Source organism: Lontra canadensis, unplaced genomic scaffold (genome assembly GCF_010015895.1).
Source record: "Lontra canadensis isolate GAN:19392208 unplaced genomic scaffold, GSC_riverotter_1.0 scaffold85, whole genome shotgun sequence".
NCBI lineage: Eukaryota > Metazoa > Chordata > Mammalia > Carnivora > Mustelidae > Lontra > Lontra canadensis.
The window spans coordinates 7055187-7078893 of NW_022631079.1; the positions used below are offsets into that span (position 1 = coordinate 7055187).

Genomic DNA, 23707 nt, shown 5'->3' on the forward strand with positions numbered 1-23707 from the left:
GACCTCAAAGGATCAGGAAGTAATTTGGTCAGTTGTCATGATACATCCACTTTTGATTTTGTGGGTTCTTTGTAACATATTAGAAAACGGAACTTGAAGCATACATAATGCATTTTTTTTTTAGATTTTATTTATTTATTTGACAGAGAGATCACAAGCAGGCAGAGAGGCAGGCAGAGAGAGAGGGGGAAGCAGGCTCCCTGCTGAGCAGAGAGCCCGATGCGGGGCTAGATCCCAGGACCCTGAGATCACGACCTGAGCTGAAGGCAGAGGCTTTAACCCACTGAGCCACCCAGGCGCCCCCATAATGCATATTTTTAATTGCAATTATCATTCCTACTACAGAAACCAACATGTATTTTACTTACAATGTTCTAATAGCTTTACAATACTGGAATATGTTTCCTATTATATTTAACTCCCAAAGTTAAAACTTACCTTATTAAAATGTTCATGATACTGAAAAATTTTTGACAGTATTAATTTTATTTGTAGGAGTATTTGATATAAAATACATAATTACTAGGCTGCATAAACTATATCAAATATATAATTTGAGACCTGGTTGGAGGGGAAAAAAATGAATATCCCAAATATTACAGTATAAATATTGACCTTCAGTTATAAAATTCTGTTATAAACATAAGCAGAATGTTAGACTATCATCTCCTAAGTACAAAGAAAAACATGAGTATTTACATGGCCAATGCATGTAAGAAGCTGTGTAAAGTCAATGTAGTCTAATGGGTACATTTACAATGAAGTCAAAGTAGTTCAAAAATTCAACAGAACCTGAACCTGAAAAAAACACTTAACATAATTACATTCAGTACAAGTGAAACTCCTGCTTTTCTAGCACAGACAGGAAGATGAAATGGTGCAAATCAAGGGTCACGGAGTCCATCAGAAACATCTTTCTTTCCTCAGATGGTTGAAAAACTCCTGCTTTGCGAGCTGCTCTAAGTCCCCTGCTGTCATTTGGATTCTGAGGCAATCAGCAGACGTGCCCCCTTTCACCTCTGACTGACCTGGAGATCAGCTTCTTTCTATATTCTCAGCACCCGCCCCCTTTCAAGTGAAAACAGACCCCACAGTTGCCTTTTCAAACTTCAAACAATAAGCAACAGTAGAGAAAAAGAATCCAGATTGCATCATGGAAGGATACACAGAAGACCTGGATTTATGTAATTACAGTTCATCAAAAACAACATTGACAACAAAAAGGAAGCCCTGCCTGGTTTTCAGGAGTTTGCATCCTTCTGGTTTTATTTTTTTTTTTTAAGATTTTATTTATATATATGACAGACAGAGATCACAAGTAGGCAGAGAGGCAGGCAGAGAGAGAGAGAGGGAAGCAGGCTCCCCGATGAGCAGAGAGCAGAGATCGGGCAGAGGGGCTAGATCCCAGCACCTTGGGATCATGACCTGAGTTGAAGGCAGAGACTTTAACCCACTAAGCCACCAAGGCGCCCCAGGTTTTTTAATCCACAAAGTGAGACATATTTAGGGCCTCCTTTGCTCAAAACAAACAAATAAAAAAACAAGCCCATTTCTTTAAGCACATAATCACAAAGGGGAGGGATATTTATAAATTTGAAAACACATCTGGAGTCTGTTTTCCAATGGTGGCAACATCTATCTCAGCTTCACTTTAACTATTTCTCTATTTAAGCTGTCATTTTTATAAAACACAAGGTAAAGGAAATACCTGTACTTTACAGGTATTTAAAATCCCTTTCCCTCAATTCTCTGAATCATTTATGAAGCACATAAAAGCTCTGAGTTCCTCTTACTTCATTTTATGAGGCCATCACTTCTTTTTCTACCTTCAGAGATGCATTTCCAGTAAAATTTTTCTTTCAAGTTCAATGTTTACCAAAAATATTAGTACTTAGGTAATTTCATCAGCTATGTATTTAGATGGAAGAATTTATTATCAGCTAATTAACAATTAATGGGCTTAAAATAGAAGAACTTTTTAAAGTTACAGACTTACTATCACCAGAAATGTAAAAATATTTACATACATATTTTTGTTGCTTAAGTGTATGCTAAAGTGAGCAAAAACAGTCTTTCAATCATAAAAAAAATTATTTAGAATAAAGAACTCAGTCATGGGAGAGTAACAAATATCATGACAATGAGAAAGAGTATGTAATTTCTACTGTTAAGGTAGACTATGTTCAAGTATTTTTAAATAAATAAAGATGGGTATTAAATCATAGCAGTATTTAGAGTTAATGAGATACTTTTAAAAGAGTGCTATGCTAAAAAAAAAAAAAAAAAAGAAAATGAGTGGTATGCTATTTCATTTTAAAATATCACTTCCGGGACACCTGGGTGGCCCAGTTGGTTAAGCGACTGCCTTCCACTCAGGTCATGATCCTGGATTCCTGGGATCAAGTCCTGCATCGGGCTCCCAGCTCCATGGGGAGTCTAATTCTCCCTCTGACCTTCTCCCCTCTCATGCTCTCTCTCGCTCTCTGATAAATAAATAAAATCTTTTTAAAAAATCACTTCCAATAATACCCCATAAATTATATTCTATGCATCTATTTAAACTGATAATGAAAAAAAAACTATAATGAAAAATGTAAATGTCAAACCTTACAATGTTCAAGGATGCACCTTTCAAATTGTTTCAAAACTAATGTATGGGATATATAAGCAAGAACAACTAAACTACTTTAATCATCATTAAATAAGAATTAATCTCAAAATAGTAGGCCTTACAAAGATAACTATTCTATACTAAGATAGTTCCCTATAGCCATTCATGGAAACTATAACTTTAAATCATTAATTTCCTACAAGTGTAATGTAATTGGGAACAAATACACTAAAAAGTTATTGCTCTGTAGGCAAAGGAATGAACCTTCCAATCAACAACAAAAAAATCTGACTAATATTTTAATTCTAATGAAAATAATTCAAAATGACACCTTTATCATCAACATTGCATTTATCTACAGGAACTAAAAGTCAACCGCTGAACAACTTTTTGAAGCCACCAAAAAGGAAAAAAAAAAAGAATATGAATATATATGTATTTGTTTGTATAATGAACAAATACACAGTGACTTTGTATTGCAATCCAGATTTCTTACTCAGCTATCAAGGTATTCGTAAATAAGGATAGTGACTGCCAGTAACGACCCCTGTACTCTTGTTCATGTTCAACTTTCCTGTTTACATGGCCCTTTAGACTGTTAAACCCAGACAATGTCAGACCTGAAATGTAAAACAGACTTGCAAACCATTTGTCCTGTTTCCAAACCTTACATCACTCTGTCCTAGAAGCACCTTCTGCTAGGAGATGCACAGACGGGGATGAGAGGACATCACCCAAACAAATCAGGCTAAAGACAGGAGCAGATCATATAGAATTATAGAATTACTGCATACTGCCTCGTGAATTTAGGCTAAAGAAAGCAAAATAAATGTAGGAAGAAGGGCAAGAGGAGAGAAACTCTCCAGCACTTTCTCATTTGCTTGTTCCATTTGCTTGTTTGCTGTAGTTGTTCGCATGAGCTTTCACGTAAAAGCTCAAGTCCACAGCACTGCAAGTATTTTGTACACTTGAAGCACTCAGCTCTAATCACAAATTCTACTTACGCAACTCGTAGTGTCTCTAGTCTCCACAGGGAACGTGCATGAACGGATACAGCACCACCTTCATAGTGAACAGTTCTGGTTAAAAAAAAGAAAAAAAATAAGCCCGATTTTAACACGTGTCATTCTTGGACTCTATTTTCTCAAGCCAATTACAAGAGAAAAGCAAATGGAAAGCCTTTAGATAAAGTTATACTTTCTGGCATGAGACAGTATAGCTGGAAATAAAAATAACAGAAATAACGGTAACAGTGATCAATGTAAGTTTGTCCTGAATAAACTCTTAATTTAAATGTATTCTCTCATCATTTTCTCCCTCCACTTCCATTCATTCCCTCTGCCTCCCCGCTGCCCACCTCCTTCCCTGTCTGCCTCTCTCTTCCTCCCTCTCTCCCACTAAATACATTCAATTGACTTATTTAAATTAGGCCCATTAAAGTACTCAGCTATGAGTTTACATATAGTTTAATACCTTATTACTTCAACGTACACATATAATTATTTGTGGTTCTAAATTCTGTTCTAGATATATGAACACTAAAGAAATATAAGAACATATTAATTTTAGTGCTTTATTATAACAATCTGCAAAATGATGGCAGAAAATTATAAGGACCACCAAAAATATAAACATCAACAAAAAAAGGTACACAAGAAGAGAAATAACTTTGAATGAGCATCACACATACACAAATTCCAAAGCTCTCATTACGACAATTTGTTAATACGGTAGAAGTAATGCTAAGTAATTTATACAGATTATCCAAACTCAACTCTATGCCAACCCACTGAGATGATTTTAAGAAAACCAATGCTTGTGCATACTCCCTGTTTCCTCCCTGAGACTCACCGTCTCTGCCTCTACTGGATCTCTTTCATCATGCAAACACACATAACCTTATCCTAACTCAAACATAATTAACACACTTGACCATATTCTCCTTTCCTGCTCACCCCCTTAATGTGCCTCATGATGACCCTCTCACTTCTCTATGCATTCCAGTCTTGCTTTCAGACCCACTTCTCCAATGAAACGTATTTGCTAATGCCATCAAATGACATTCGTGTTCCAAATTCAATGGACTGTTATTGGTTTTTGTTTTTGTTTTACACTGTGGAAACACCTATTGTCCTGACAGTTTTTCTAACACCATTCTCCCTCACCTGCTTTTCCTCTCACATGCTTAGATATTCCTTCTCATTGTTTTTATTATGAATTTTTCAAAGATAAACAAAAGTATAGAGATTATTATAATAAAACTTCATATACCCAGCACACAGTGTCAACAACGATCAACACAGGGCCAATCTTGTTCTACCTATAACCTCCAGTTACCCCTCCACATACAATTCCAAAAAAATACATACACATAAAATTCACTTCTGTGAAATATCATATTTTACATTCAAATTTTCCATTTTCTCAAAAATGTTTTGTTTTTCTGTTGCTCTTTCAAATCAAGATCCAAACAAGATACGCAAATCTGCTAAGTAGCTTAAATTTCTTTTAAGAAAAGTTCTCCCGTCTTTTTTCCTTGTTGGCATTATTTCTTGATAAAAATCTGTATCATTGGTCTTGGAGTTTCCACATTCTGGATTTTGCTAATGACATCCTCATAGTCGTTTTTAGAATGTACCTCTAACATGGTAGTTAGACTTCTGGATCTAGTGTTTTACACTCCTTGCTACATCACATCCAAAGGTAATAATGACTTCTCCTTTTTTTTATATTAAAATTGATCAGTAGGTTCAGAATCTCTGTGACCCATCCATTATAAGAGTTTTATGTGTACCAACAAACAATGGCATAGTGGTGGTTTTCAGTCACATCCGCAAATGTAATTACATGGATAGATTTTTAGAATGTGATGCCATGCCCTCACCAATGGCCAATTAAGCTACATCTGAGATCAGAATTTTTTTTAAAAGCTCTCCAAATGGTGGTCGTGAGAAAGTCATGTTGAGAAATCACAGTTCAGATCAATTTCTAAAAGCAGCACTACTGATATTTTGGGCCAGGTAATTCTTTGCTCTGGGTGACTGTCCAGTGCCCTGCTCCCTGGGCCCTACCAACCAAATGCCAGCAGTAGCTGTCTCCTCCACCACCACCCCCCCAGTTGTGATAACAAGAACTGTTCCCAGATGTCTTCTTGGGGAGAAAACCAACCCTGGTACAGATTAGTGGCTTTCAGTCTTTAGTGAGTATCAGAATTATCTTACAGGCTTTTAAAAATATGTATTGCTGGATACCCCCTGCCCCCAAGTTCCTAATTCAGTAGATCTAGAGTAAGGCTAAGAATCTATATTCCTACTAAGTTCCCAAGTGACCTTGGTGCAACTGGTCCACATTCTGAGAACCACTGGACTAGAGTGTTATTTTATTAGGACATTGATTCTTAAGACATGGTTGTATATTAGAATCGTCTGGAAAGCTTTGAAAACTCCAATGCACAGATAATTCTTAGACAAATTAAATTAGAATCTCTGGGTATATACTTAAAAACAAATGACAAAATATAGAGGTGTATGTGTGTGTATACAGACATAGATAGATACATAGATTTTTAAATCAATCAGACTTTCATAAAGATCTTGTATGGGGCCACAAAGAAAATTTCATCAGATACTTTTAAACCTAAAGCTATTTACTCATATTTTCTAATTATAACCAATAACACCTGGAAATAAATACTAAAAAGGGTTTTATAATTTAAGAATTTAGAAAACTCAGAAACTCTTATAAATAATTCATGGGTCAAAGAGGAAATAGAAACCATACCATATCTAAAAGTAATGAGGACAAGAATATTTCATATCAAATCTAGGATTCACAGGAAAACTTTGAAAAATTTAGGACTGAAATCCCTTAATTATTAAAGAAGTAATGAAAACAAAACTTGAAGTTGTCTGAAGAGAATAAACAGAGAACGAAATAAACCACAGAAAAGAGAAAGAAGGAATTCTATGATGTATTAAGGTAAGTAAAGTCCAATACTGTAAACGATACACATTTTATGTACAATATAAATAAACCTACGGCATATATGTATGTACACACAGACATATTCTCTATATGAACATGGAGAAAGCTGCTGAATAATGAACACCAAGCTAGTAATACTAATTACATAATAAAAGTTTTGTAGAAGCTAAGCTTGGGAATTAAATGGACTCAAAGATACAAATAGCATGAAAAATGTTTACATAATATTTATGTAATATTTCTTTTATTTTCAATTACCCTTCAAATGTTTTATTCTTCCACTACTTTTATTAGCTGAATTTAACAATGCTCTTGAATTTTTTTGTTTATGTAGAAATCTAATGATATTTTAACTTAGGAGGAAACTAGTATTTAAAACACAAATATAAAGTCAAAGGAAAATTGGATCCTCCTTCCTACCTGACATATTTTTAGCTTTATCTGGTTGGCTTCCTCAATATTTGCCTCCTCAACGCACTTCCTGCCTTGAATTATTTGATTATTTCTTTTTATTCTCTTAAATGTTCCACTGGCGGTGTAGAAAATCTGACGACTTACTCATCTTTGTTGCCAACTGAGAAAAGCTTTCCCATTATACAGAGTCCCCCCCCCCATAAATACATGGCATGTCACTGGTTGTCTAATCAACTATGCATAGGCGAATTCAGACTGAAAACTGGCCTTCTGATATCCAGATCCTAAATACAATAAAAATCAGTCCATCATAAACGACACTAAGGGCATTTAAACTTATTTAGAAATCAGTCCCCCCTGGACAGATACACCTGCTCTCTGAAGGGATCATCCCTTTTCCCTGCAATGTGCCCAAAGTATCCAATCAGAATCCAGGAAAACAACAGTTTTAAAGACCCCCAAATTTACCAAATGGCTTTAGAGGCCCTATTTAAACCCATACAACTAAATGATCAACATCATAGCAAGTGCTTTTGTCAACAGAAGACGAAGGGAGAAAGATTCTCTAAGGAATCGAACAGACCCAGAGCAGCAACTCTTTTGGAGCTCAGCATCCCAGGAGATTTCAGTGCAAACCGTAACAATGTCGTCAAAATGTAAGGGAACGTCAAGGTTATGAAACACAAGGGTACTATGCAGCTCTCTGTTCACTCCAAGACTACTTTTGCAATGAACCACAATGACATTATCACTACTAAGAAAAAGATGTGTTAAGATAACTGGCCATTGATATCATTGATAGAATTTTTTTTCAAAGAATTTCCCACCTCATGAATCAGAAAAACTCAAAGTCACTGTAATTTCACTGACTACGAATTTTTTAAGTACACACACCTAATAACCAACAGTGTGTGTCTTATTCAACGATACTTAGAAAAATTCCAGGCCTCAGGCTCTAAGTTATGCCTACATAACACATTATCTCCCCATATAATACGCTTCATTAAGGAGCTCCTATTTCAGGCTGATCACATTCAATGGCCTGAAGAGGCCCTTTCAGGTTATTCTTTTTAATAAGTACAATTTCTTCCTATTATGTCATCAATTCCACTTCTCCTAAGTATTATAATGTTGTCCACTGAAATAAAAGTAGTGAGCTACTTCTGCATTTTTGGTTTATAAAATACAATTTCGATCTAATCTCAATTGTCGAACCACTTATTTTGCAGTAGAAAGCAGGCATTTTGACAGCCAGGATAGGTCATCTTCAGAATCCAAGGCCCGGAAGAAACAAGATTAGCATAGTAATAAAAGCACAGTCATGAGGAGCTCTTCAGAGCATGACAGTTGGCATCTATTGGTATGTATTTTTAAGAATTTTATAAGATACACAATTCCCATTAGTGGACTTTCACACAGAATCATAAAACATTATTAACGAAAGATTCACCCTGGAGAAAACTACTTCTTTTCACTTTATGAATGTTGCCACAGGCCGCTGTCATTAGATGGCCTCACAATTCTTAGCTCACACCCAGGACAAGGCACCGAGAAGTGGACAAATCACTCTCAACGCTTGATTGTGACTAGCTTTCAGAACATGTCACTTTGTCATATGAACTTGTGCGAATTAACTCAATTCCTCCAGGCCTCATTTTTTTCACACACATAAAATGAAGCTGATGGTCACTGGGTTACTGTGAGGAAGAAATGGAAGCTATAACCCATGGAGACCTCTCGAAAGAGTCCTCACACAGCAAATGGGGCTCTGAGGGTGTGGAGGAGGAGGAGGAACAGGAAGAAGAAGAGGGGCAGGAGGATGGTGACACACTCAATCTTCCCAAATACAGAGTTAAAGACCCAAAACTGTGTGTTGAATTGAACAGATGGTAGGTAGTACCATATACCTGTTTACAAACAAAGATAGAGGAAGTCCTAAATTATAAAATTGCTTAGGACAACCAAAGAAGGAAATGAAGCCATAATTTACATGACCTCCTTGCTAGATTCTTCTACTGCACAATCGTGTGGTTCTAGCATTCCTTTACAGCCATGATCTACATAACTCCTTTTGCTTCTGCTAGTTCTATGCATCAAATAAAGTGATTCTTCATTTTGTACCTTTGGGGTCTCAAAATTCACATAAAAATCAATTGGACTTTTCTTGGCATCTACTGTAGGACACTAGAGGAAATTCAAATTCTGAAAAGAATATACACATAGATTAAAAGGATAATTTTTTTTTTTTTCCTAGCCACCTTCCCCCTCTTGCAAAGACCTACTTCTGAAGGCACCCTGGATGCTTTCGGCTCCCAGCAGAGAACTGCCCCATGTCTCCAGGACTGTTGGGGCTGACAGGCCACCCAAGACTTTCACTGCCACTATGAAAAGGAGTTCTAGAACATGACCTGGCAAACTCTTCTCTAAAGGTCTAGTAAATACTTTAGGTTGAATGGGCCATATATATTTTTTCATACTACTTAACTCTGAAAACATATTAATGGACAGTATGTGAAGAAATATGCATGTCTATGTTCCAATAAAACTTTATTTAGAAAAACAGGCAGTGGGCTGGATTTGACCCACACACCACAGTTTGCAAATCCTGGTCTAAAAGGATCCTGCCCACATTACTTGTAATTTAAATCTCAGAACCAGCTAGATGAAATCTGAGGTCTGGAGTTTTTCATAACTGTATTAGTCAGGGTTCTTCAGAGAAAGAGAACTAACAGGATACAGACAACTTTTTTTTTTCTTTTTTAAGATTTTATTTATTTGAAAAGAGAGAGCACAAGTTGGTGGGGGGCAGAGGGAAAGAGAAAAACAGACTCCCCGCTGAGCAGGGAGCCCAACACGGGGCTCAACCCCAGGATCATGACCCGAGTTGAAGGCAGATGTCTACCCACTGAGCCACCCCGGTGCCCTAAGCATTTTCAATATCTAGTTGTTTCTTTCCTTTTGCTATCCTCATTCCTAAAGTGGTATCACCCAGGATTTATTCATTTTCTATTATGTAACAACTGACCATTGACTTATTAGTTGGAAACAATACCCATTTATCATCCTATAACCTGTAGGTTAGAAGTCTGGTTGTGGCATAGTTGGGTTTCCTGCTCAGGATCTCACAGGCTGAAATCAAAATGCTGCTTGGGGCTGTGTTCTTCCTAGAGTCCAGAGTATTCTCTTAAATTCAGTGGTGGCTGGCAGAAGTCAGTTGTTTGCAGCCATATGGTCCCTGTTTTCTTGCCAGCTGTCAGATAGGGACCTCTTTCAACAACTAAAGGTTGCCCTCAGATCCTGGTCACGTGAGCCCTTCCATAGACTCTCTCACAACATGGCAGCTTACTACTTCAAGGTTCACAGGAGAATTTTTTTTCACACTTTGAATCTCTGAATTCAGCAGGCTCAGTCTCTTCCATTAATGGTTCACCTGATTATGTCAGGCCTACCAAGGAAAATCTTCCTTTTGATTAACTCAAGGTCAGCAGACTGGAAAACTTAATTACATATGCAACAACTTTCCAACTTTGTTATATAATGTTACGTAATTATGGGAGTAAAATCCACCATAGTCATAGTCCCATCACACACAAAAAAGAGGGAATTATACAGACCTTGTAGAGTAGGAGGCAAGAATCTTGGGGGCTCAAGTCAATCTTCTACTCTCTATTTGTCCTATTCCTTCTAAACTTTACTTTCTTCTCAATTAAGTATTTTTTCATATTATCTTTCTGCTTTCCTCTTTAATATTTTATATCCTTTTACTATATTTTAACTGATTAATATAAAGATTATGTGTGCTTGGTTATTAAAATATGATGTAATTATGAATTTTACCACTTCTCAGGCAACACAGAACTGTCATTCAGTTCAACTTATTCTCCTCCCGACTCGTGTGCTGCTCTTAAGACGAATTTTGTTCTCCATAGTTTTTATTTTTCTATAGTTTTTAAAAAACAAGATTTACAACTGCCATCATCATTTTACTTAATCAAGTCTTTACAAGTTCTCCTCATATTTGCGTTCCTCCTGCTCTTTTCTCCCCTTTATCTCCAAAATTATATCTGAGAACGTTTTCTTCTACTTGAGGAATACTTTTTAATATTTCCACAATTTGCTACAAGGCTGCTGGTAATAAAATTCCTCAGCTTTGTCTTTGGAAAATTGCCATTTTAAGGGGAGCCTGGGTGGCTCAGTCAGTTAGGTGTCTGCCTTTGACTCAGGTCATGATCCCAGGTCCTGGAATTGAGCCCCATGTTGGGCTCCCCATTCAACAAGGAGTCTGCTTCTCCCTCCATCCCTCCCATTCCTGCTCATGATCTCTCAATCTCTAGATCTCTCTCTCTCTCAAATAAATAAAATCATTTTTTTTAGAAAGTCATTTCAGTAGACAAAATGGTCAACAGGCTGGCAGTTACTTTCTTTAAGCACTTTGAAGTTTATATCTCGTCTCCAATTGTTTCTTAGACAAAGTGAGTTGTAAATCTTACTATTGTCACTTTTAAGGTACTATATGTTTGTTCTTTTGCTATGTTTTACTATATGTTTTTGCTATGGTTTTAAGTGTTCCGTTTTGTGTTTTGTGTTTGTAGTTTTACTCTCATGGTCTTAAGTATCCTTTCTGTCCATCTTAGGATTCAGTCCTTAAATCTGTATCTTAATACACCTAGTCAGCTGTGCAGAATCCTTAAGCAGTTGTATTAAACAATGCCTGTGTTCTGGTATATTTGCAAGCTTTCTTGTTTTTTCTTTCTCTTTCTCTCACTGCTCCCCTCCCTTCTTCATCTTTTTATTTGGGAGCTACAATTACATGTGTGATAAAACGTTCATAATTCCCCATATATTTTCTTATTCTCTCTTCTATATTATATTTTCCAATCTCTTAACCAGCAGTGTTTCAGTCTGAAATCTTCTGACCTAATCTCCAGTTCACTAATTCTCTTTTCAGCTACTTCTAAGCTGATGTTGAATTTACTGAGTTTCTAATATCAGTTATTTTAATCTTCAGTTTCATTTTAGGAAAGCCTACAAGATCCCCTTTTTATAGCTTTCAATTCTCTACTAAATTTCTTCATCTTCTAACTCTTAGGTCATAGTAATCAAAAGTATTTTAAATTCTATTTGTGGTGATTCTATTATCTGTGTATCCATGACCTGTGTGATTTCTATCATGTGTGTTTGCTGTTGCTCCTTGGTCAACTCCTATCTTACATGCCTGTGTTGTGTAACAAAGAAATTGGCTGACCAATGTCCCTGCTTCTTGGGAGGGAGACTCTAAAACCTTGCAAGTTTCCACATGAAAGCAGGGGCTTTGGTTTTCAGGAACCCCCTGGATCACAACTCAGTTTCGGCTAACGAGTTCACTCATGTCAGCCCAAGACGGCTTCAACATGGGGGTTGGCCATGCTAGAAAGACCAGTGATGACTAGAAGGTTGGAAGTTTGATGCAGCCTGACCTCCGGGGAGGGGCAAGTGCTGAGACTAAGTTCAGTCATGCAGTTGAATATGTAATCAATCATTCCTACATAATAAAACCACAATAAAAACACTGTAGAACCAAAGCCCAGCTGAGTTCCCTGAATGGTGGACACAGCGATTTAATGTATCCTGGTCCACAGGGAGAGGGTAGAGAAGCTCTGTATTCATTCCCTCCCAGAATTCACCTGATACAACTCTTCATCTGACTGGTCTGATTTGTAAGCTTTATAATAAAACTGAAATCATAATTATAGCACTGTCCTGAGCTCCTGAATCCAAAGAGATTGGGGAACACCCAAATTTGTAGCCAGTTGGTAAGAAGCACAGATGGTCTAAGAATCCCACACCCAACTTGAAGCTAGAGTCTGAGATAAAGGCAGTTTTGTACAGACTTAAGTCCTTAACTTGTATAATCTGGTAACTCTGGGTAGTTAGTGCCAGAATTTCACTCTCCTATACCAATTGGGGTTGAAACAGAAGAGCTCATTTAATCTTGACTATCACACATCATATATAGAGAATTATAGAGATCATTTGAGTTCTAGGTCCTATTTTCTCCCAAAAGATATACTTTTTTTGCTTCTGGCAGGTACAGTGGTCAAAAGTCACAAGCAATCTCACATCATCTTAATCCAAACAGCTACTAGTATTATTTAAGGCCAAGTCTGAATACTTGTGAGGGCTGGTTTATTTCTGGTTCACCATTGCTTCAAGGGGAAAGCTCTTGGAAAGTGCCTTTCCTCTGGGGGGTCCTGTATCAGCTTTGATCCACTTCCACTCTGATTCTTACCACAGCCCAGCCCACTTCCCTGCTCCTCGGCCACTGCAACCCCTTAGAGAGAAAAGGCTGCTCCAAATGTTAAACTCAATTCTCTGGTCTCCTTGTATTTTGGGAAATTGGCCCCATGTATTTTCACTGTTTGTTTGGTTTTGTTTTTGTTTTTTGTTTTTTGGGGGGTTTTTTTGCTCCCCATTATCTTCAAACAGATTTTAGGGGGTGGTTTACCTATTTTAGTTTTTCTGAGGTACAATGGTTTGAAATAACCTATCTACTATTATTATCAAAATCACGTTTTAGAATCATCCTTAGAATTATCTTTAAGGTGATCAACATCAGCTTAGAAGTAGCTGGAAAGAAAATTAGTGAACTGGAGATTAGGTCAGAAGAATTCAGACTAAAACACTGATGGTTAAGAGATTGGGAAATATAATACAGAAGAGAGAATAAGAAAATATATGGGGAATGATGAATATTCTATCACACATGATAGATGTGTGATCTATCACACAAGATAGATAACTGGGTAGCTCAGTTGGTTGGGCATCCAACTCTTGGCTCCGACTCAGGTCGTGATCTCAGGATTGTGAGATCACACCCTGCTTTGGGCTCAGAGCTCAGCTCAGTTTTTTGGTTTTTTAATTTTTTTTTTGTACTTTTGTTTTGTTTTATTTATTTGTGTTTGCCTATGGGCATCCATTTGTTCTACCCCAAAGTCTTTTAAGTTGAAAAGTCCCTTCTTTTCTTCTTTTTCTTTCAGAGACAATCTGTCTCTCTCCCTTCTAAGACACTAGACAGAACAACCTCCTCAAATTTAGTCTTTAGGGAATAATAGTCAGGAAGAGAAGTACCTTGTACAAAACTTAAGCTTTCTGTGAAGTCACAAACCTCCCCTTTGGGGGTGAAAAACACAGGCACCACTAACTGCTTAAATGAGGAGAAATAATGGAAAATTCAGTGAGAAATCCTACATTAATATCACAGAAACAATTTTCCATGTTGGCAAGTATGTGAATTTTCTAGGAATGTGTAACATACATCAGGTTGTCAAAGATACCCACAACCACCCTCTTCTTTTTTTAAAAACCACTGTTTTTCAAGGCTCCGCTTCCTGCTACAAGAATAGGGATTCTTCCCTGTGGAGTTTTGTCAAGGTGCTTCTAATAGAGAAGGCTCTGAGACCAGGATGTGGGATTCATGGGCCCCAAAGCAGTTTTCTATCACTCAGGTTGATGTGCAGATTTAGTAAGACATCTTTTCTTCCCCTCCCTGAAGTACAAGCAAATGACAATCTTTCAGAAGTCACCAAAATAATATAAGTGAGAGACCTCCGATCTTGCTGAGTGAGCCAGAGTGGCCGTCAATGCAAGTAACACTCTCCTTAACACTGTTCTCCTTAAACAACCTACAGTAAAGTGCATGACTTGTTTTCTCTACTTATTTCTTTTGCAAATACGAAAGAATGAGCATTTGTGTGCAGATTCCCATATATGTGTCCCTGTGTTAAAGATTAACAAGAATGAATAATGTGGTCCTGGATGAAAACTGAATAGGTGGTCAACAGAAGATACGGACCACCAATAAAGATAATAAATTGTAGTTGGTGACAAGTGCCATTATTTGTGACAAGTGCCATTATTTGTATGGGGCAGTTAAAGACAGTCCTACCACCAACATGGCCCCAACCAAATTAAGTTCAGCTGTGCTGATATGTTACCAGACCCTAGATATTGAAGCTTCATCTATGAATATAATAAGGAAAATAATTAGGTTCACAGAAAAATGACCCACAATTTCTATTTACAGTTGATAGTGAATAGCAGATTCAAACCAATTAGTGGAAAGAAAAGCTTATTTTACTAACTCATATAGGCTAATAAACTTATTGCTTCAAAATCAAAGATCGACAAAGATCCCCGCCTTGCTAATCTTCCTCAAAGGGTAGAATGGTAAGAGATGTTGTCTCAGATTTAATTTGTAAAAAGACTGAGATTGGCCACTCTCAGATTAACATTTGCTTCTTTTTGAACGTAATATCAAGATCTTACTAGAACATAAGCTCCTTAAACACAGGGGCTGGCGAAGTCGAGTGTCAGATGCTTAAGCAATTGTGCCACCCAGGTGTCCCATAAACCAACATGTTTTTTTAAAAAGTGTATTTATTTTTTCAGAAGTATTTAAAGAAATGGCCTCTGTCACATTGATTCTGGCCAGAAGCTGGAAGGGAAGCATTTGCAGGTGAACTATATGCAGAAATTAAATAATTAATTTTGTAGATAGATTAGCAAATTTCAGGCATTTCTCTGTACTTCTTTTGTTATTTTAGGGCTTTTGGTAATATCTTGCTTGCAGGTTCCAGGCTTGCATCAGTCATGCTGCAAGATTCAACTAACAATACCAAAAATGCTAAAGTGTGGTCCTGCCTTCAAAGAGTTCCCAGGTTCCTGAGGCCAAAAAAATACATGTAACACCTTGCAATTAAAAAAAATTCAGGTTATGGGGGTGTGTGGGTGGCTCTGGTTGGGTGTCTGCCTCTGGCTTGGGTCATGATCCAGGGGTCCTGGGCCCCATCTGCTCAGCGGGGAGTCTGCTTCTCCCTCTGCCCCTCCCACTGCTCATGCTCTATCTCTCTTTCTCTCCAATAAAAAAAAAATCTTTTTTAAAAATTTCAAGTTATCTCTTGCTATGCAATAAACTATCACCAAACTTAAGAAAAAAAAAAAAAAAGACAGGGGCTGGCTCTCACTCACAAACCAAGGCAAACCAAGATGCCTACACCATACTAGTTCCTCAATAAGCATTAAAGGAACGGAGTTGAAGTGACGGAAAAGTAGGCCCAGGATTCAAAGGTTATTTCAGAGTGAAATTTTAAGTGTTTGAGTTGACACATTTGTCACAGTAGAATTTGTGCTTCTGCAACATTCCTCTCTGTGCCTATGAGGGTGTTTGGCTGAGCAGCTGAGCCACGGGCAAGTGCTAAAGCAAACTGTCAGAGGACTGTCTTCATAGCAACAGCGAAACCGAGAAGTAGAGGCCTACCCAGCACTGAACGAAACATGTATTCACCCAGGGGCTGAGCCTGTGAGGATATTTCTTTTTTTTTTTTTTAAAGATTTTATTTATTTTATTTGACAGACAGAGATCACAAGTAGGCAGAGTGGCAGGCAGAGAGAGAGGAGGAAGCAGGCTCCCTGCCGAGCAGAGAGCCCGATGCGGGGCTCGATCCCAGGACCTTGGGACCATGACCTGAGCAGAAGGCAGAGGCTTTAACCCACTGAGCCACCCAGGCGCCCCATGTGAGGATATTTCTATTCAAACTGCTGCACAAGAGAAAACAGGTAGGTTTGGGGACGACACGTCCAAATAAATGTAAATGAATCATTGCGGATTAAAAACAGGATCCTTCTACTCAAAATCATTATTATAAAGAACGACGTGAATAGCACTAGAGCAGAAAAACAGCAAAAGAGATGTTGCTGTTTTTGCTTTTCCTGCCAACCAGAATATAACCACAACGGCATTTGGAAATTAAAAAGAAGAGGAAGCTCTTCTTTTTTTTTCCCCCCGAAAGATATTGCTTATATATCTAGATTAAGTGAATAAACGAGACATGGACAAGTAAAAAATGGTACTGAATTTCATTGAGGGGGCACCTGGGTGGCTCAGCTGGCTAGGCTTCCACCTCTTGGTTTGGCTCAGGTCAGGATCTCAGGGTCCTGGGACTGAGCTCCATGCTCAGTGGGGAGTCTTCCTCTGCTCAGTGGGGAGTCTCCCTCTGTTCCCCTTCGTCCCCCCATGTGTGTGGGCGCTTGGCTCTCATTCCCTCTTATTCTCTCTTGAATAAATAAATAAATCTTAAAAAAAATTTTTTCAATTGCACTGAGAAAATAACTGGAGGATTTCTTCTTTTTTAATGTTGATGTTTTCATTCTTTTGTCTCTTTTTCAATGTCCTCAACTTTAAGAGCATCCAACATTTCAGGTTCTCCCCTCCCCCCCCCATTTTTACTGAAATCCAATGGCTCCAATTCCTGTGAATATTTTTAATCTTTGGACTTTGAGGCTTGTGTTTTTTAAAACAGTGCATTCCAGGCCAGTGCTTCCTTGAGAGGGTGGCTGAAGACCAAGCCACTCTGCTTAATGAGAACACGCTGAAATAAAGTGCTGAGTTCTCTGCAATCAGCAGGGAGTTTAAGTTTGGGGAGAAGAGTGCACCTGTCTCAAGGGACAAGAGGCAGAGAATAGAAAATAGTTCTCTGCTATGTACTTACTCTTCATCCAAACCGCCTAGCAAAGCCATGCTGCTCCCAGACCCAGGCTGCACAGGTACACACAGGTCATGAAGCGGGGGAAGGAAACAGAAGCCCTCACTGGATAACCCTATCTCCTTGATCACTCAGGAGCCCAGAAGGTGGCTTTACGAGCTTCCTCCTAGGTGGTGACTGAGGGCATACAAATTCTGTAACGGTATTACTCATCCGATTGTGTACACAGATAGAAACCATGCATTTCTTCCAAAGCCAGACTGAGAGACATTTCATCCCTGGTACCAAACCCATATCACGCCTTATCAATTATTTACAACTGAAGCTCATTAAATCGTCAGAATATCACAAAAGGGGCAAGGAGGCGAAAAAAAAAATACTGTCATGCATACATATGGCCCAGCTTCTGCCCGCTGACTCATGTTCTGGAAAGCAAATGGAGCATTTATTTCCAGATATTGTCAGAAACAATAACTTAATTGTCTTGCATTTCAAAGTAGCAAAACAGAGCAAGTATGTGCCAACAGTAATACTTGATAAGACAGAGCTACAACCTCTCTCCGCTGATCACTCCCTCACTCGAACTCTCTCTTCTTCCCTCTTCCCTCTCTCCCTCCCTCCAACACACACACAAACATGGACCCTCTCCATTCTGTTGTCACCTTTTTTTTTTCCCCCAAAAGACTTTATCATCACCTTGTAGATTACCAGGGGTTTATCCATATGTGTGGGCATTTACAAATAAGAGCATTTATGTTTTTGCTGTCCCATATCCCTATTAGAATGAAAACTCCTTGAGAAAAGAGACATTGTATGTTTTTTATATCCTACTATAACCCCAGTGCCCAGAACATGATGGTCATTCCACAAATTGTTATTGATTGAATAAAACTACCCCGTGCACTGCGTAGCATTACCTGTTTTAACTTACAAATGATGCTTTTGCGGGGGGTGGGAGGGGGTGCCTGGGTGGCTCAGTCATTTAGGCTTCCAACTCAATGTTGGCTCATGTCATGATCTCAGAGTCATGAGATTGAGACCGCACTGGGCTCCATGCTCAGCAGGGCTCAGCAGGGAGCCTGCTTGAGATTCTCTCTGCCCCTCCCCCTGCTCTCTCTCTCTTTCTCTAAAATAAATAAAATCTTTTAAAAAAACCATACAAATGATGCTATTCAAAAAATATTCCCCTAATACTGTAATTCCCAATAATATTCCCCTAATCTATCCATTTTAAAACACACTAACTTAGAAGTATGGCATGCTTCATTTAGATACTGCATATTTAATGCAAAAGTAAGTGTGTGTGCACATAAAGGGAATGCTTTTGCTGATATTTTATTATGCTTCATATAAAAACAGACAAAAGTAATAAGATGAAATCCAGAGACAAAACCTAGGGCAGAAAATACTCCCTACATAAAATATGTCATGCTCGAAATGAAAATTGGTAATCAAATTTCCAGCCTCCAGAATGAAAGCTTATTTTTACGTCAATAATTAAAACACTATGTTGCATCTGACAAATCCCAGTTTCTCCTTAATGTATTCTCACTATCTGAAGAGCCTGAGTAAGAACTAAGAAATTACAATTTAAAGCTAACACTTAAAGTATCTCTCCCTTTTACCCAAATGCTCACAACCCGTACAGATTATATGTTTACTGTTATGTAGACAAATTGTAAACCACAGGTAGTTTTAGAGCCATAGCTCTTCCCAGAAAAAAAATCTCAAGAAACTTAAAATAAATCTATAGTGCTACTAGATTTCACAAGAAATGTCAGAATTCAAACTATACACGTTAAGATGAGCAAGAAGAGTGGAGAAGACCATGAATTTAGTTTAACTTGGGGAGGGCCTCATTTGCCCACTCGATTCCACTTAATTGAATGGGACACCATATGCTCTTCATTCCAAGAGTTTTTATTAATTTTATTTAATGTTATTTAAATTAATTTTATTAATTTATTTAATTTAAATTTAAATTTAATTAATTTTTATTAATTTATTAATTAATCCTCTCATGAGAATGCCTACGTGATCACATCCACGTACAAATCTAAATGCAAAGGGAAATTAAAAGTAACTCCATTGGTCTCTAGAATAATAGAACCCATCCCTGAACTGCATTTTCCATTGCTACAATTACAGTTGTGTCAGTGGAAAGAGGCACGGACAGACTGACCGAGCCAGTCAGGAAGAGAGCATTTAGGACCAAAACGTTCCTAACTTACTCAGAAGTAACGGTTACTTCTGGCCATCTGCCCATTTCCACTGCTTCCTATGACAAATCTGGTTTGACCTCAGCTCTTTGACGTTAATAATATGACACAATTAATGAGCATAAGCAGATCACAAAGATTGCAAAGGGCTGTGAGGCAAAAGAAATTTTTACATATTTCCCTGGAACTTCTCCAGCTTTCAAGTTGCTGTCCAAAGGTCAAATTATTTTCACTTTGTTTTTAATGAATCAAGATATATATATATATTCCCAGCTTATCATGCTATTTTTTCCCCCATATCAATTAAAGAACTGCCTTCAGGCTGAGCTGCCCTTTGCCTCCCCAAGTCACCTAAGGCACCAAAATGACTCCAGATAAGAGCAGAGAGCTAAAGAAATTTCTACACCAAGACTTGAAATAATAGCGTGCTTAGTGAATGTAAAATTGAAGAAATTATTGTTATCATTCTGTGCAAATCAATGCCCAATATCGCCATTTAATCAAGGCAAATATAATTCTCCTTTTGGAAGCAACAGCCTTTGGGCTCCCACTGCCTATTTCTGATTCATTTTCTCCCTCGAGTCATGATCTGACATCTACTGAAATCTAATTTAGTCCATGTAAACATGCTATACAAAGGGCACAAACGGATGTGTTCTTACTGACATCACTTCCTAGAAAGACCTGTGATGTACTGAACTGAATACACAATGAGATTAATTTGATACAAAAATTAACATTAAATCAAGAATGATACGCAAAAGGACAGACTTTCACATGTGTGTGAAGGGAATGTGGGTCCAGAACAATAGGAAAAATATCTCTGAAATGGCCCCTTGTTTTCTCTGCAGTAATAACCAGCTACGTACAGAATCAGGAGAAAAATCCATTCAATGAGAAAACACCTACTGACCATACAGTCACTCTAATGTCCAGGAGATATGGAAAACGGTACTTATTGCCACGGAGTTTAGCTGAGGAAATCCAGGGTCTTTCAGACACTGAATAGTTTCATTTGAGAATGAAAACCTTCAACTGTTACAATGAAAACTTTGCTCATTCATTCCTGGCTTCAGAACCTTAGTAACAATGAGAAGCCCTTCCTCACCCCACACCCACGCCATTCAATACAAAGAAGAGAGGATTTTCTTTCCTATAGTTTAGCTTCTCTTCCTCCAAAGTAGATGCTCTACTAAGCTTTCATCCACATGCCTGGGGTCCCTCAAATTTTCCCTGACTAAATGCTGCTTTTCTGTTAAATAATAATGCCAGTGACAACAAAATCTGTTGACCTCTTAATCTGCATCGAGTACTCTACCTGTTTTTCTTCTGAATCTTCACAACAATCCCACAGAGCAGCAGCTAATATTTAAGCTGCATTTTACAGAGGAGCAAAGCAATGGTTCAAGAAATTCAGGGCCTGTAGTGGGAAGTGGCAGAGCTAAGGCCCAACCCCAGGGCTGTCTAGCTCCAGAGACCATTCATTTAACTACAATTCTCTCTAGTGTCTGTAGAAAGAATAAAGTCTCTAAGAATAAAATCTCTTCTTTCTTAAAGAAGTCTCTAAGAATCATTTAAGTGTTTTATTTCACAAATCAGGGAATAAAGACCCCCAAAACCAAAACACAACCTCTTTTTGCTCCTACGTCTACATAAACATAACACAGCATTTAACACATCTGCCCCTCAAACCTCCTTTGGCTTCCATGACTAATCTCCCTGGTTCTCCACTCAACCATCATGTCAACACTCTCTGGCCCATGCACATCTTAAATGGCAGCATTCTGAGACTCCACCCTTGGGCTCCTCTCTCGTTATCTATTCCAAGGTTTTATAGACTTTTTTAAAGCAATGCCCAGACGGACAAGCACATCCCCTTAATCCCAGCTCTGCCCTCCCTACCTAGGACTCCCATTCCTTCAACTATCCCCTGTGTGCTTGGGATTTACATCCCAGCCAACTTTGTCTAAGTGAAAGACTCAAAAATTCTAATTTCCTGCCTGATGCTCCACAGACCCTCTGTACTCACCGCTGTCCAAACTTTAACTCAATCCTTGTACAAAATATGTCTCCTACATCCTTAGTACTGTGTCTCTTCACTTGAATCACAAACATCAGGACACCTGTGGATCAGATAAATTCCCTCACAGTCCATAGAAGTTCATCCCTAAACCAGTCAATACAACCTAACATGTCACTGGTCTGGGTAGACGTCTCCATTCTGATGGCCACTTTCCAGGGCAACTTTTTCCTCTCCTCCCATACAAATGCCTAAAAACAGCCCTGTTCTAGTTGGCTACCCTGATCTGGACTCTCCTCATCTTTGACTGAAGCTCCTCCGGCCCGTCAGATCTATCTATTTCTTTACAATAGACCTGACCAATTCACCATCGTGCCACACTCCTTCCTAACTCCCTCAGAATAAAAAGCCCAACCAGGGGAATGGCACCAAGGATCCTTCAAAAGCTGACCACACTGGTCCTTCTTGTCTAGTTTCCACCTCTGATTCTATCCTTCCTGCGGTCACTCTGGGGAAGGATGCTACTCCCAAAACACGCTGTCATCCCTGTAAGTCTTATGTTTATTCTTCTGTTTGGAATTAAGTCCTCAAACCAACTGCCTTTTGAATTCCCTCTTGTCTTTTATTCAAACCCTATCAACACCATCAACATCCTCTTCCTAACCTAGCATAAGGAGCATTGTTTTGTTGAGAGAGTTTTCTAGGCTCTGCATTTCACTGGTCACAATAAGCCAGATCTGTCTGGTCAGAGAGGCATGACTAACACCCAGGTCCCCAAGGGACTTTCCCCAAGGTCCAACAACTAGTTAAATGAGTATTAACTTTCCAAATGTTCTCTAAGTTACCAAAAATAAATGTGTAATAGTTACCTCTCTATGTATGTTAGTATTATGAGCAATGTCCATTAAAAGAATTAAAAGCCTGTAATAAAACATCCAGACAATGCCTTCTCTTGCAGTAATCCCTTGTGTGTTCAACTCACAATTCACCCACTAATTCCTCAAGCAAAGCAGAACATTCAAATCATCCTAAACATCTTGGGGCTTTGCACTATTTGTGCACTTTTCCCAGTAATACCATTAACTTCAGTCTCCACCCAATGCCACCAAATATTAATGTGAGAGAGGTATTATAATCACATAACGTATTAGGGAGAGTGGTCCATTTTATTATGTATGTATGTAAGTGGGAGGTAATAGAAAAAGGTCCTGAACTTCTGTGCCGTTTGAAAACTCTGACTTTGAAACTGACTTTGAGATGAAATATGCTAAAAAGAAAAATTAATCAAAACTAATGAACATTTAAGGAAGTTGTAAGTAGTTTAATGTGTTCACTCCTTCTGCTCTGTATATTTTAGTCGATACTTCTGACCATGTTTTATTTTTACAAAAATTTTCAGCAATTCTATCAAGTAATAAAAATAGAACATAAGAGAAAATTTCTAAAGAGGCCAACCCATGGATCCCTTCAGCGGACAGAGGAAGTGTTAGTGGCCCACTTCCTATTATGTGGATGACCTGAACAGACATATCCTTCAACGACCATACCAAGGCAAGGAAGTGCAAGGCTCAAGGTGCAGGGCTTGGTACCAACCTCCGCTGCTCTTCCCCGTGTTCTCCTGAAGGGACAGTGAGGCATTCATCCATGTGTCCGTGCAGCAACCTGAGGACGTCACCACCAATTAGATACCCTGTAAAGATTGAATCAGTCACATTTGAACAGTCATGGTCAGATGCTGAAAGCTGGACAGATTATCTATCCCATCTTCTATTTTCACAGACAGAGAAACAAAAGCTTAGTGAGGCTTCAGTGCCTGGCCCAAATCACAGAGAAGAATGGTCCCACCTGCTTGTCACCTCTGAACTCACGGTTCCTGAGTCCCACAGGTAGTGATGTCCCCACTAGAAAACACAACCTCAACCCCATAAAATCCTCCCTT

The 23707-nt window shown here is 38.4% G+C and overlaps 1 protein-coding gene across 8 annotated transcripts in view; it reads right to left on the bottom strand.

Annotated features, from left to right (window-relative positions):
- The window catches only part of RYR2 (ryanodine receptor 2), a 740314-nt gene that overhangs the window by 373457 nt on the left and 343150 nt on the right, over nt 1-23707 (bottom strand). For all 8 annotated transcript variants that reach the window (XM_032883093.1, XM_032883091.1, XM_032883088.1 and 5 more), the window contains 2 exons: nt 23362-23458; nt 3616-3690 (listed from right to left, as the gene is read on the bottom strand). In XM_032883093.1, the coding sequence (XP_032738984.1) occupies nt 3616-3690; nt 23362-23458 (172 nt within the window). The remainder of the gene's footprint in view (nt 1-3615; nt 3691-23361; nt 23459-23707) is intronic.